The sequence below is a fragment of the Diuraphis noxia genome, unplaced genomic scaffold, assembly GCF_037042655.1.
Source record: "Diuraphis noxia isolate RWA-SAM2 unplaced genomic scaffold, SU_Dnox_SAM2 contig0004, whole genome shotgun sequence".
Lineage (NCBI taxonomy): Eukaryota > Metazoa > Arthropoda > Insecta > Hemiptera > Aphididae > Diuraphis > Diuraphis noxia.
The window spans coordinates 63,549,897-63,565,945 of record NW_028301714.1 but is presented as its reverse complement, the minus strand read 5'-3'; the positions used below and the strand labels follow the sequence as shown (position 1 = coordinate 63,565,945).

General features: G+C 31.3%; 1 protein-coding gene across 1 annotated transcript; it reads right to left on the bottom strand.

The window, feature by feature from the left end:
* Nucleotides 1-12,128: 12,128 nt before the first annotated feature.
* On the bottom strand, nt 12,129-12,608 carry LOC149056334 (uncharacterized). The gene has a single exon (XM_089227062.1). It carries the CDS (start codon nt 12,606-12,608, stop codon nt 12,129-12,131), a length of 480 nt encoding a protein of 159 aa, XP_089083188.1.
* Between the last annotated feature and the right edge of the window lie 3,441 nt (nt 12,609-16,049).

Below are 16,049 nucleotides of genomic sequence, written 5' to 3'. Positions count from 1 at the left end.
TGTCGTTGGGTTTTGGATTATAGTACTTGGTAATAATATAATATTACTATATCCAAAAAGGCATTGTGCGTGCTCATATGGTCGAATAGTAGTGATCGGTATTAAATATTTGGGGAATATCAAAAATAGGAAATCGAACCTTTATAAAAAATAAAAACGATTGAAAGCTTAAAAACTTCAAAGATGAACTCATAAGTCTAAGGTCTATAAATTTAAAAATACCAAGGCACTTTTTTTAAGCGTATGATATTTAAATTTAGACAAAAAACCGAAAGTTTAAGAAAAAAAAAAACGTCTTAATTAAAATTCAAACAAGAAACGCCCTCCACAGAATTGGATGAGCTCAGATTTTCGCTTTTAAATTATCATCGATCATCACTGAAAAGTAAAAATTCTTATCCTTTATATTACGATCATCGACAGATGATGTTATTATATGATATACTAGTGCATACTAGTTGCGTTCCAAATTTTATTTAATAGTTATATACATATTATTTCCGGAACAGAAATATCAAAAAAATCAGTTAATAACCTGCCGTAGGTTGATGACCGGCTAATTGCGTTCCAAAAATTGATACTAAAAATCGATTTTTTTTTAAATGTACTCTGTTAATATACGATTATGTTAACTATAATTAAATAAATAAATTTAGGAATGTGCTCATTATAATACTTAAACACTCTATAATTTGAATCACCTATTTAAAACACACCATAATGTAATTTTGGTTAGTAGTTACATATAAATATAATATATTGGTACTAGAGATAAAGGTAAGTTTACGGTTATCAACAGAATATATGATCAACATATAACATAACCATATATAGGCATAGCTAATAAATTAAATATAAATTAAATATTCATGTTGTAGGTATATTAAATTAACAAAAACAATTAGTATCCAAAACGTAGTGAACAATATTAATGCTATGTATTATTTTATAAATAACTATTTATTATATTTATTTTACGCTTGATCTATATAGGTACATTATTTACCTATCAAATGAATAGGTACCTACTAAATAAATATTAAGTAATCTAATATACAATTTAAAATATTAATAATAATAAAAATATTTTTAATTATATAACCATAATTTTACATCGAAAATCGATTTAATCGATAAGGATAATATTAATAATAATATTACGTAGACGAGCCACGACTACACAGGTTACCGGTGGAATACAGGCATGCCTGTAAAATATACCTTTTTTGGACGCAAGTAATATAGGGTCAAAGATACTATGTTTTATTAGTCCAATGAGTTTTTCTTACTCGCGAAAATGGGAACTCGCCCTGTATCATAAATGACCAATTTATTTTAAAATGTATCATTCACTACTGACGACCTGTGACTGAATCGTTTTTTTTTTTTTTTTTTTGTGTTGGGCTACAAGTGTATGAAAAATACCCGTTCTACAAATACTATATGCTTATACGTTATTCCGATATACAACTTATACATATTAAAGCAGGTTTTGGGAGTTGAGCTCATACATAAATAATGTAACAATAGCAAAACAAAAAAAAAAATAGATATCCATCACGTTAATTAAAAAATAAAGAGGTAGCTATTATATTAATATGATAAAATGATATAATGGCGATGGTATAATATCATATAGAATGTAATTATTGAAATGCAATAATGTTGTTGTATTATATATTATACATATATTGTTACGAGTTTATAATATATTATACGGGTATAATTTATGCGACGTGAAATGATGTGGTTAGATGGAATTTTTATGATGAGTGAAAATTTAATTTCACTCGTAAGTCGGGTACGTATTTTAGGTTTGAAATGAAATATATGCAGTTAGCATATTATAATACGTTATGAGATGTATTATTATCGTACAGTCATTCCAGTAGAATGCAATAGAATAATCTGGGATTTGTAATTTGGTATTTTTGAGTCCAAAAAAATAATAACGATCATTGGAGGCCGTCTGAATCGTGAAAGTAGAGACAATTTACTACAGAAATCAAACGATTAGTTAAAGTAAAATATTTAATTAATATTTTGACAGGCTGCAAACAATATTATGAATCAAAATAATTTAGTCACATGATTGATTGATAGTAGTCTAATATAGTGTTTTTTTTTATCCTTTTGTTTTTTTTTTTTTTTAATCGGAGAGATGCATCTCGTCAAGATAAATTGGCTGTGGTAAAAGTTGTTTTTGATCCTAAATTTTTACCGTCTTAAATATTTTTGAACACATTTATTTTTTGCGTAAGTTTCTTTTGCAAAATGATAAAATATGACTCATATTTTGATGTTAGCCACAACCACAACCGTTGTACGCTTAATAACCATAATTATGAGCAAATAAAAAATTATATTGGGCTCAAAATGGGTAGCAAATTTAATAGTTTCAATTTGGTTACCAGTAGTTAACTACAATGCATGTGTGAGCGTCTGATATTAAAAACAAAAAAAACAAATATATATGATACCTGTACCTCTCTTTCAACATAGAATTTAAGGACCAGTTGTGTGATTTAGTGTTAGTGATTTTTTTAATTTTTTCGTCAAAAAGCGGTCTATCAATTATGCCGGGCGTATATAATATAATATATTATGATCATTATTATTAGCGTATCATATATATATTTACCATACATTGTGTACATTACGATATTATTATTATAATATTGTCTACGCATGATTTACGAGAGTTATTTTAAACCGTTCATCCACATAATTTATTATTACTGTACTATTACTGTTGTGTAATACAATAAATTATTTCTCCTGCAGCAGCAGTGGTAAATGTCATCCGTATAAATATTTTGGTCACACTAGACTAAATTACATACTGCCAAGTTGTACGTATACTATTATGCAGATGGTGTGACCACACGAGGGTATATCGTTCGAAAAATAATAATTCTTCCGGCAAGAACTAGGCAGTTACGCGAAATTGATTATAATATACTTTTGCACGAGCTAATTCACTCGGCGGCGCCTGAACAGCTCTCCCGACGAACAGTAAATAATATAATAATATAATACTATATTATTTTACAGGTAGGCATAGTGTATTTATTCCACACCAGTGTCGTAGTTAGAATTTTTCTATTTTTTTTTTTTTAAATTTTTTGAAGAGGTTTCAGAAGAGCTTTTGTACACAACTATTATACATGTTACTATTTATAAACCATTTCGTTCGTAAAAAAAAAAAAAAATGTTGCGTGACAATTGCTCCCATTTTACCACTTTGAATATGGAACTGATGTAAATGAACCTCCACTAGTTCTCACGTAGTGTATCGATGATGTCAACATGAACCGGTTAAGTTTTATAAAGGAGGTGGGTCAGAGAAACTCTCATTAAAAAATCATAAAACTTCTTGAATTTGACAGAAAATTAACTTTAATATATTATCATCGTGATGTATTGAGCTTGTAAACATGTTTTAATACGCTCGCCAAATCGATGCATCCATAGTTCATAAAAATAATTCAAGTATAATTTAATAGGTACCATACCAATATAATTAGTTTAGATCACGCGATACCAAAACTTCGTTTCTGTGGTCATTATTTCCATCGCAATCGTAATAAAAGCCACCTGAAATATTATTATGATTTTGATGTTCGTATACTGATTACATAATAATATTTAATGTAAATTATAGTATATTATGTACAGAGTGATCCTTTAAACGTAAGTTTACATCATTTTGATTTATCTGTAACTCATTGAACTTGAAAACCATAAAATAATGGAGCAAATCTGTCGAGTAACATGCTCAAATTCTGGACTACTTAAAGCTATGTATTTATAACATAACAATAAGTTAGATAAATATTAAGTTGGTTATAATAATATGTGGCTGTAAGACAGCGCTTTGTATATGCAATTTTAATACAATATAATACTAGTGAAAGCTAATAAAACGCCATACGTATCTATTTCATGTAAAACAAAATAATATTATATATTTATATGATATATTAAATTAATTATAACATGATGTCATAATTATTTAACATATTTGAAGTTGATAAACTAGCTAATTTTCATAAAAACACATAATGGTTATTATTATGATTTTTAAAATTTAAATTTTGTCAAAGAAAAAAATTAACTGATCAATACTCTTCATCTATTCCCATCCCAGCAAAAAAAAAAAAAGAAAACAATGCTTGGCGAAAAAAAAAAATAAATGATTTGTGTTGTATGGAATTGAAATGGAGTTTTTTCGATATTCAGTAGGTGTGAACCAAGTTGTAAACATATTAATAATGGATAATTGTCTGTATATCTAGCATGTTTTTTTTTAACAGTCATACACGTAACCTAAACCATACATTTATTTGATTTACAGGGATACACATTGTGTTTTAATTTCAATTCAAATTGAGCTACATATGACATACAAATGTTCTGGATAATATTTATAGCATGCATTACGTAATAATCAATCGTTTAATTATTGATGAAAAATATAATTTGCTTTTGTGTTTTTACAGCCAAGTGTATTTTATTATTATTATTTTACTACAAGAAATCCCAAGAATTTGAAAATATGATTTTCAAGTAGGCATATTGAAAAATTGAGATTTTAAATAACTACATTATTGAAGAAAAAAAATGGTGCGAGCATATACTTATAATCACCCTATATAGTATTATATTTCACTAGGTTGAATTCTTAGAGCTTCTAACATGAAAAGGTATTAAAATAAGTACTAGGTGCCTACTAATAAAGCATTTCCAGTGTTTTTGTGGAAGTGCATAACATTATATTGTGCGCTTACAGTTCTACACGACAAGTAGGTACCTGACTCACCACACAAGTACTATAATATTATATGGGTTTTTTCTTTATGTCGTAACATTTTTAGTTAGAATTTACGCATTGTGCTTTCGATCAAAGAGAATTCAAAATTGTTTTTTCGGTGGATAACTCGAAGTGATTACTTGAGTTTTACTGTAATGCGTAGGTATTGTGTCCGTAATTCATTTCTATGGTAACTGCCTTTAAAGAAAGATAGATAGAGATAAATAGAGGGGGAGAAAGAGAGGATGTTAGAGGGAGTGTGGAGAGGGAGACAAAGAGAGAACAAATGAATAATACCATGTAAAAATATTGGTATATGTTTGTCTATCAATTTATTTTTTTTACATGCGCGCGAAAATCTCCATCATACGTATTTTGCTGATCAAACACTACTTGATCACTGATGAAAACTGACATACGGAATGCCAAACAGATAGCGTTTGTCTGTGTTGAATTAAAACCAACAGTTTTTATTTCATCTTGGAAATCAGAATATTTTTCCGATTATTTTTATACATAAAAATCAAATTAAGGATAAGTAGTTTATGAGTTATAATGGTCTTTAAAGTTTTGATGAGAGGTATAGTGGACCAATATTTTGAGGGGTAACCACGTACTACTCCACTTAGCGTATTTGCACTTTAAATACTTATAAACTACTTGTCCTAAATTCGATTTTTATGTATCGAAATATTTAACAAATAATTATTTATTGGAATATAAAATTAAAACTATATATTGTCGTTCAAAAATTAAAGTCTTTTATGTATATAACCTAACTTAATCATGGAATGGTTTTTTTTTTTTTTTTTAAAAACATTTCTACCTTTTGAAACATTGAGTTTTCAATTATAAAATAATCACCTTGTATAACATTACTTGTTCTTCTAATAAGCCAGTAAAACTAAAACACGCATCAGATTTTATTATATCCGTTATAAGTTCGGAATTTAATGAAATAATAATTTTGCAACAGACGTTAATTATTTATCTGTACATTAATTTGGAATTTAAATTAAAATTTCCAGATCAGCACTTCGTGCGTCGTTGAAAAAGTCATAAAAAATTATGATACTTACCTTGCAGATTCTCATTTAAAATCAAACATAGTTTCAGGAAATAGTTAGTGGATGCATCAAATACAATTATGTCAACAATCCTAATTTTCTTTGGGTTACTATAAGACTGTTATCGCGATACAATACGATAATTAAGGAAGCCAATGTAGGATACGCCACCTCGTCGTCGGCTATAATTTCATTACGTAGTTGTTCGACTATTCCCAATAATCTGAATCAGTGAACAACACTATAAAATATGCAACCTTGACTGAAACATACAAAATAATTTTACACCAACAGGTTTGTTTTTATTCCATGTTTTTTTTTTGTAAATCATGGTTATCGATTTACTTATATGTAGTATGTACCTATTGTCCTATTACATAATTTTTTAATACCTATTACCTTTATATTACAGCGCTTCTTGTGTGTCGTCAACTTTTGTCAAAATGACTACCTATTCTTATCGTATTTTGCTTACGCTGACTCGTTGATTACTAATATTTTATGGAAGAACGGTTCAATAACGAACAAACGATTAAGTGATGGAAATTTGAAAGGCCACCGACTGCCATGTAAGATTTTGGGTTAGTATACCTACATTATGGTAGTTTGAATATTATATACAATTAATATCTAAACGATATTTTTTTCGAAAACTATCCAATTCTATTTTAAATTACAACGGCAAAACATATCAGTGATTATTTCGAGTTATATTGCGACGGTTGGTTGATAAAATTAATCGGATATAAAAGGTTGATTACGTGGTATAATAACATTATATTCTGTGATTGCCCAGGTACGATAGGGTTCGGCTATTATTATTTCACGACCTAACGGAAAAGACGATTGTCATCTCTACATGTTGTTATTTGTTATTGTAATATAATAATTTTATATTAAAGCGTACGATAGTACAACGACCCGTCGTATGGGCTGATGTTGGGGTGGAGTTAAACGTATCGTGTGCTAAGGGCTGTAGGTTCCCGTCGACGCGATAACCCCGACGGACGCGAGCCCGTCGTCGGAGACTTAAGTTTCGGAGCTCGGGGTCGGTCGGCTGTATAATAAAGTGTGTCTACCATGAGATTAGATACGGATTAGAACACGGATCACATGCCGGATAAACGGTCGGCGTGGCGAGTAGGAGTCTGCGGTGGCGATATCGTGACGTCGGGGGACGGAGCGCGCGGTAAGCGACCCGGTCGTGTGACATCTGTGGCAGCAGCGGCCACCAAACACTATAGTGATACCGGAAATACGCCTCTCGTATTATAATTTCGCACAGGTCTACTGCGTCACAGCACTGGCAATGGCGCGGAGCGGAAGCTGCAGTTATATATATTATATCCGAATAGAAAACAATGGACGTCCCTCTGCTCACACTCCTCATACTGCCCGACAGAACCCCATCCCTACCTCCCAACACAACCGATTGTAGAGAGGATCGCATTGTTCTCTCAGCCGATTCCGAAATTCATCCGATATGCAGCTGGGCCCCCTGGGGAAACTTCGGTTGTGTACGTGTTATCATAATATTATCGATATAATCGTCACACCTTATATACGAGTACCTAACCACCTCTATCGCCATGAGCCACTATCGCGCGAGTATATAGACTGACCAATTGTCGTCGTCAAGTCGATAATTAACTGCTGACACGTAAGCACACACACACACAGGCGCGCGCGCACGCCTACAATTATCTGATGCAATGTAATTCACGAATATTTATCTACGTGATTATTCGTTATGGTGATATGGTCATTATGATACCTGGTGCAAGGGGTATGGTTATGGACAATGTGATATTAATATTATGGTAGTTTGTCGTGTACATGTATATTTTGTTATTATGATCATTTTATCAAAATGGACATTTCAAAAAAATTAAGAAAAAAAAAAAATATATATATTTTAGAAAGTAATTATAGAAATAGTAAAAAGTATTTTGTTATGTCTCCACATAATAATAAGGTTATATATTAGGTATATTAGATACTTCTGTCTATTTAGATAGGCCTTTTTATAATTCATATTTCGCAATAAAATATTTTTAAAAGGTTTTTAAAAATCATGTGCATAATGTAGATTTGTTAAAAATTCTTACAATACATTAGGTATTTGTGTAGTCAGTAATAACGACAAAACAGCTCAACCAGAAAATTTTAACGCAATCAGATTGGTGAGACAAAAAAAAAAATCTTATTTTTATTTAAACGATTTATACAGATATTGTCGTATGTATAAATTAATCAATTGAAAAAAAATAAAAAATAATTATTTGTAGTGAATAATAATTGGCAACGAATGAAATATGTCAATGAATGTTTAATATATTTATAGACGATCATTACTATCTAAATAGACTTTGCAGTTTGCACACTATTTGTTAATTAGTTGGATTTAATAAATTAAGGCGGATGAAATTCGTTCAAAGTTGCTGCACAAGACAAAAGTGAAAAATCAAATGTTACCCATTTATTGTATTCATTCAAAATATTTTCAGTTGCACATATATTAATGAGTTATTTAATTACTTACCCATACGTTTTAATGTCATCAAATAAATTAAATGTCAAGAATAATTTTCATGAAGAGTGAATGCGTACAGCTATTATGTTTAGAGACACAGATGACACATTAAAAATGGTCATTTCTAGTGATATACAGGGAGATTCATTTAAGTGGGTAGACTAATTATCTCAAAAATTATTAACTTTTTTTGCATTTTTTTTTTTAATTTCTATATTTCCCCCTAGTTAGAGGGTATCCACACTGGTGGACCTCCCTCCTCACGCCATTCATGTACACCTACCTTTTCTTTGTTATCATATTTACTTATTGTATGTATAAATTACAGATTGTAAATATTCTATTTTATCTAATAAAAAAAAAAAATTTCTATATTTATGTTTTTCTAAAACCATATAATATTTAAATTTTTTTCGTCCTTATATTTATTGGTTAAACGACTATGAACTTCAGATTCTCAAATGATAACATATAATAAAAATACCAAGAATTAATAATCCCAATTTTATTGTGAATTTACGCGTTAATATTTTTATTTTTCGCTGATACGTTTGTGTAAAGCTAGCCATAAATTTGATATCGTTGAACCCAAGATAATAAAATAAATAACAATTAATTAAAGATTACCATCGTACTTTGAACCCTAATCATTTATTAACTTATCGACTAATTGGACATACCAAATTACCAAAGAATAATAAATGATAAACTGAAAATATATTGTGACAAATTTATTTTGATCACAATTTCACAGATAATTATTTAAAAATTAAAATGGTATCACCACATAATTATATCTTATTACCACTAATGACCTAGGGCTATGGACCAATTGCGCCTAAAACAAAATTTGTATTTAAGGGTCAATATACCAATTGCGCTGCATATATTTTTGGGTCAGTGTACCAATTGCGCTGCATATATTTTTGGGTCAGTGTACCAATTGCGCTTCTTATATTTTACGGTCAATATACCAATTGCGCTTGTATTAAAATTTGCCTGATATTTATTGATCAATTGATTACTAGCTAAAGTGACTGGTTTTAATATATTTTATACCAGTATCGGGAATTTTATGAAACATTATTATTATCACGCACATATTTTGATCACGGAAGTATGCATTTGAGTGATGTACGAAAATTGTATTATATATTTTTTTAAATTAGCATATTATTATTATACCTCGTGGTGACTAAATGAATTATTTTAATATCTTAATGTAGGCAATTGTTCTTTTATACTTATGATGATTATATTCTCCTTTCCTCGTAGTGAAAAAATGTATTATTGAACAAATATATTATTCTGTAAACTAACCAAATTATATTATTCTAAATTGCAATGCCATGTTCAAATTATAATTAAAAAAAAATATTATTATTATTAAAGCATGCAAAATACAAATATCATGTAAACATCATATAAACTCAAAATCTTATTACTTTATGATTTAACCACCTATTCTCTGATTATTATTAATATTATTTTATTTTAGATTTCATTGACTAAACTGCATAAACCTTGTAAAACTGTATAATACATGTAAAAAATGTATAGAGCGCAATTGGTCTATCGACCCTAACATTTTTAGAGCGCAATTGGTCTATCGACCCTAAAATTTTTAGAGCGCAATTGGTATATCGACCCTTAAATGTTTAGAGCGCAATTGGTATATGAAAAGGTAATTTTAAGCGCAATTGGTAAACTCCCATGACCTAGATATCCCTTGAAAGCCCGTGACTGGTAATATAATTATGCAGAAAGTAAATAATAAATACCTTTATTTAAGCACAGAACCAAGGTGGATATACATATACATATATATATATATATATATATATATATATATATATATATATATATATATATATATATATATATATATATATATCCACCTTGCACAGAACAATAATTTAGGCGATGATAATGTGCAATTGTTACTATTTAAGATAAGTCCTATCAATTATCTTAAATAATATTGTTTTGTGATACTGTGAATGATATATATGTTGTATGATAATAGTGGAAAATGGAATAAAATAATATGTATTATAATTTTACAGCACGATCTAAGAATTGAATTAATTAATTACCTATCTAAATTCGTGTTGTACAGTTACACGATTAGAAAATATGCTAAATTTTTTTTTATTGTACAAAAACTAATATAAAATTAATGTAGTGATATTTGAATAACAATTATATCGGAATCCCAAGAGTCCGAGACTATTAATAAACAAGAATTATTTAACTTCCTGTTGTGATACCCACATATTCACACATATGTATACGTAGTAAAAACAATGGATAACAAAACAATATAATACAAATCAATAGGTACCTATGTACAATATATTTACTACCTACATACTAAAAAAAATATGCTAGGTTTTTTTTTATTTTGAATTAAGAACATTTAACAATCTGTACTCGTGGTACAATAAGCTTAATAGATATTTGAATTACAATAGTAATAGAATTAATACAAACACAATCGCAACAGCATTCAATTTATATGTAACGCTATTCTTATTTTACATGAAAATCTTGAATTGAAGAGACTGCCCAGCAACAGCACTTCGGCGAGATTTTTTTTTTTTATTTATAATTAACGTATAGTCCTATGTATTATGCTAACCAGTTTCTGGGCCACTTACGCTAGAGTCTCCTTACCGTATTACCCGGAAGGGAGTGTGATGAAAGATCTTTAATGAGGGGATTGGTGTGGTTTTGTAGCCTGTTGGGGAATTTAAGGTAGTGATTTTTGCGACTTCTTTGACATACGGTATATTCAGGTCTGAGTGTAGAGTTTCATTTGAGACGTATGGAGGGGCATTAGTGATGAGACGGAGAGTTTTTGATTGGACTACTTGAATTTTGTTTATGTTTGTTTTTTTAGCAGCTCCCCATAGCTGAATCCCATACGTCCAGATGGGTTTTATTAGTAGTTTGTAAAAGTTAATTTTTGATTTTAGACCCTTGAGCTTTGAGGTTTTGCCCATAGTACTACGGAGAATAGAGAGTCTTCGATTTAGTTTTAGTTTGGTCATGTGAATGTGTTTGGCCCAGTTGAGTTTTTTGTCAAAGTATAATCCTAAATATTTGACCGTGTCCGAATTAGGGATTATTTCATTGTTTAGTGATACTGGAGAGGTTTGTTACATTTTGAGGGTAAATGTGGTATTGATTGATTTAGATTCGTTTATTTTTGTGTGCCATTGGAAGTACCAAGGGGAAAGTAAGTCGAGATGTTTTTGTAGTGATGTCGAGACAGTTGTGGGGTCAGTGTGAGTGGAATAAATAACTTTATCATCTGCATATTCGGCGACTGATGTATCGAAATGTGTCGGTTGATCTGCGGTGTATAAGTTATATAGTGTGGGAGATAGAACTGCACCTTGTGGTACACCAGCTAGAATCGGAGAGATGTTAGAGATTTCTGAACCCGAGCTGACTGTAAAGGAACGTTCGTTTAAATAAGATTTTAGAAGAAGGTAGTAAGAAGGAGGTAGGATTTTTTTTTAATTTGTATAATATACCGGGGTGCCAGACTTTGGAAATGGCCAAATCCTCCCGTGGTATATGTTGTAATATAGTTGAACAATTACTCGCCCACTTTTTCAATTCAAAGCAACCCTTTTGTAATAGTTGTTTAACTTTTTGTTGTAGAAGTACAATGTGTTCCACACTATTGGCTCCGGCAATGATATCGTCAACAAGTACTTGCCCTTAATACATTTTTAGCTAAAGGAAATTCCGGACCGTTTTCCAGATCCAATTGATGCAAACACCTGATGGCTAAATATAGAGCTGCGTTCATACCATAAGTTATCGTACACAATTCATATTCTTTCACTTGTTCGTGTGGTGAATTACGCCATAGTATATGTTGGTAAGGTAAATCTTCGTCACGAATTAATATTTGGCGATACATTTTCACTATGTCCGCGATAAATAGGTATTTGTGAAAACAACAATGTAGTAGGATATCACTTATGTCAGTGTGCAACTTTGGTCCCGTTACTCGACAGTCATTAAGTGAAAGACTCGAAGACGATACAGCGGAAGCGTCAAAAACAATTCTGATCTTTAAGTCATTCTCCTGGCGCTTGACGACCGCATGGTGAGGAATAAAGTAAATACCTTCACGCGTTGCCAGTTTCATATGACCCAGTGTGATATACTCTTCCATAAATTTCCTATAAGCTGCATAGAGTTCGGGATCCTTACTTAAACGACGCTCTAAATTTTACAAACGATTTAATGCCAAAGAGCGTGACGATCCTAAGCCAACGGAACACGCGTCCCGAGATGTTTCGTTTGGAATTAATTCTTCAGTAGAGTGTAACATAACGCTCTTCTTAAATGGCAACGTGACTTTAAATCTGCCTGCCGTCTCCCGTGACACAGTCCGTTTGAACCATCTTTCGCACATTTCATTCTCCGTAGTTGAAATGATCGAGCCGGGAGGTTCTTCCACTGCCCAAAATTGTTGCATGATTGCGTCAATGGCATTAACGACCAATAATACTGCTGATGATGTCATCGACTTCCTTAATGTCCCGACTATCATCCATCCGAGTTAAGTATGGAGAGCTGATGGTAATCCAAGACTATGGACGATATCTGACCTTGTACCTAACACCAGTGGATACAAATCGCCTTCTATAAGCATATAAATAGGGCCTGGTATATCGAAATCAGGGTCTGCTAATTGTAAATGACCATATCGTTCACGAACACTCTTGGGTAATTTTTCATTAGGCATTGAGGTAGTTATTTTGTTGAGAATGGTAACATTAGTTGTCCGTAGAACGTCGTCGCACTTGTAACCGCGTCGCGTGTGATCACAACATATTATTATTTTGTGAGTCCGATACAAGTATTATAAACTAAAGGTTCAAAGGTCCTGGTATAAAATGAATCGTCGTGCTTACCGAAACGTTCATTTATTTTATTTCATAATATTTTATATAGATTCACTTATTTGGAAATCTACCGTCTGAAAATACGCGTTGCGAGAAAAGTGCATTACTGTCATAATAAATATTATTACTTACTATAATATCATAATCACAGTCATTGTTGTACGTTTAATATAAATTACGTATTACCAGGGGTATGACACTCTCACAATTCCTAATGCTATTTGGAAAAAAGTGGGAACATGTCCTTGAACTCTTGGGCACTGCCATTTTGTTATTTTTGAGAATCAGCTCAGATCATATATTTCAGTAATTGATAGTTGATACTTGATACCATTATGATATCACAGAAATTATACCAGGTGTGTTCAAAAAGTACCCGGAATTTTCGTTTTTCAAAAAAATATTTATTTATTCGTCTACATCAATGTGGTTCCCTTCAAAATAGTCCCCCCCAGATATAATACACTTAGGCCAGCGTTTTTCCCAATCTTCGAAACACTCTTGATATTCACTTTTTGGCATGTCCTTGAGCACTCTCGGCGATTCGGCTTTTATTTCTTCAATCGAGGAAAAACGACGTCCTTTCATTGGTCTCTTCAACTTTGGGAACAGGAAAAAGTCACACGGAGCCATATCTGGTGAATATGGAGGTTGGGGCATAACTACGGTATTGTTTTTGTTCAAAAAATTACGAACAAGCAACTACGAATGAGCAGGTGCCTTATCGTGGTGCAAAAGCCATGAATTGTTTTTCCATAAATCGGGGCGTTTTTTTTCGGATTGCTTCACGCAAACGTTGCATAACTTCAAGGTAATACTCCTTATTAACTGTACGACCTTGTGGTAAGAACTCTTGATGCCCTATGCCATTGCAAAACAGTAAGTAAAACCTTGACATTTGATCGAACTTGACGTGCTTTTTTCGCTCTTGCAGGTGACGTTGAATGCTTCCAGGTGGATGATTGTGCTTTGGTTTTGACATCATAACCGTACACCCATGTTTCATCACCAGTTACGACCCTTTAAAGTAAACTTGGATCGTCGTTGACGTCATTTAGCAGCTTCTGAGCGATGTTCATGCGATTGTTTTTTTGGTAAAAATTCAGCAGTTTTGGAATGAATTTTGCTGCCACTCGTTTCATTCCCAAAACATTTGAAAAATGTTATGACATGCACCAATCGATATGCGAACTACATCAGCAACTTTTCTAATTACGATTCGGCGATAATTCACAACCATTTTTTCCACTTTTTTCACATTTGCATCGATTATTGACGTGCTGGGTCGACCTGCTCCATTTGTCATCTTCAACGTCTTCGTGGCCATCTTTGAAACGCTTATACCACTCGTAAACACTTGTTTTTTTCATAGCAGACTCGCCATAGGCTTTTTGTAACATTTCACACACTTTGTTACACTTTATTTCATTTTTTTACGCAAAATTTAATACAAATTCTTTGACTCTTCAATTCTTCCATTGTTTAAACAAGCAAAAATCGCCGAGCTCATAAAAACACGTCGAACCTTAGCGACTACCACAGACAAAGTAAACAGTGATTATAGTTGAAAATGTTATCATACTTTAGGGGCATGTATATCAGTATATCAACACAATAAAAAAAAAAAAAATTTGACAATTGGACTTTCCAGACCCATTAAAATAAAAAATTCCGGGTACTTTTTGAACACACCACGTAATTTATTATTATAATCACTAATAATAATTAAAATTAAATTAAAAGTACTTATATATACATATATACAATTAAATATTAATTATCTACCTTCCATAAAGGTATAAGACAAGATTGTGTTAAAGCTTGGAACATTAATGTTCTATGGTTGAAGGTAGAGAATTACAATTTACTTAAATACAAAATATACAAACTAGATAATGAAATAATATAACAACAAATTTTAACATAATAGTATAACCAGTACTTTTTACATTATTTTATTTACAGACCATGTTCTTATACAATATTACTAACTATATTATCAAATAAAAACATATATACATAACAATATTTATAAATTACATAACATTTGTAATTTTCTATTTTTTGTGTGAGGAATTTGCAAATTCCGATTGGTTCTTGTTAACGTAGTATAAATTCTAAATCTTCTAAATAAATTTAATAAATATTCATGAGGGAATTGTTCACAGGGATGTTCAAAATACACATTTATAAATACAATATAAATACGTTTATATAATATGTATGGAAGCATCATAAAATAATATAATTAGATAGTTATTATAACATTATTATTATATAGTTATTTACTATACGCCGTACCACGAGAGAACGCATACGGCTGGCGCATCCGAATGATTGCGCTCCGTTGTACCGAGGCCAAATTTCCCCTACCATACCACCAGAGAACGCATACGGCAATCAGCTCATGCGCGAAAACGACGAGTTTTGGTCGGCCGCCGTATGCGTTCTCTCGTGGTACGGAGTATATAATATATATTATATATGGTTATTTATTCTAAGGTAGTATGCAGTGACCTTTTTTTTTTAAACTTTGGCGGGCTGGTCTCGAGCGGTCCGTTTCAGCGATAAAAGCGTTCCTAACATCATGCCTTAAAGCCAAGCTTGCTTTATATCTTAAATCGTGGTTCACGATTTAAGATATACAGGTTGCCCATCGGCATATGATAAGGTGAGAACCAAATTGAGTTCTTTATGGTGCTGGA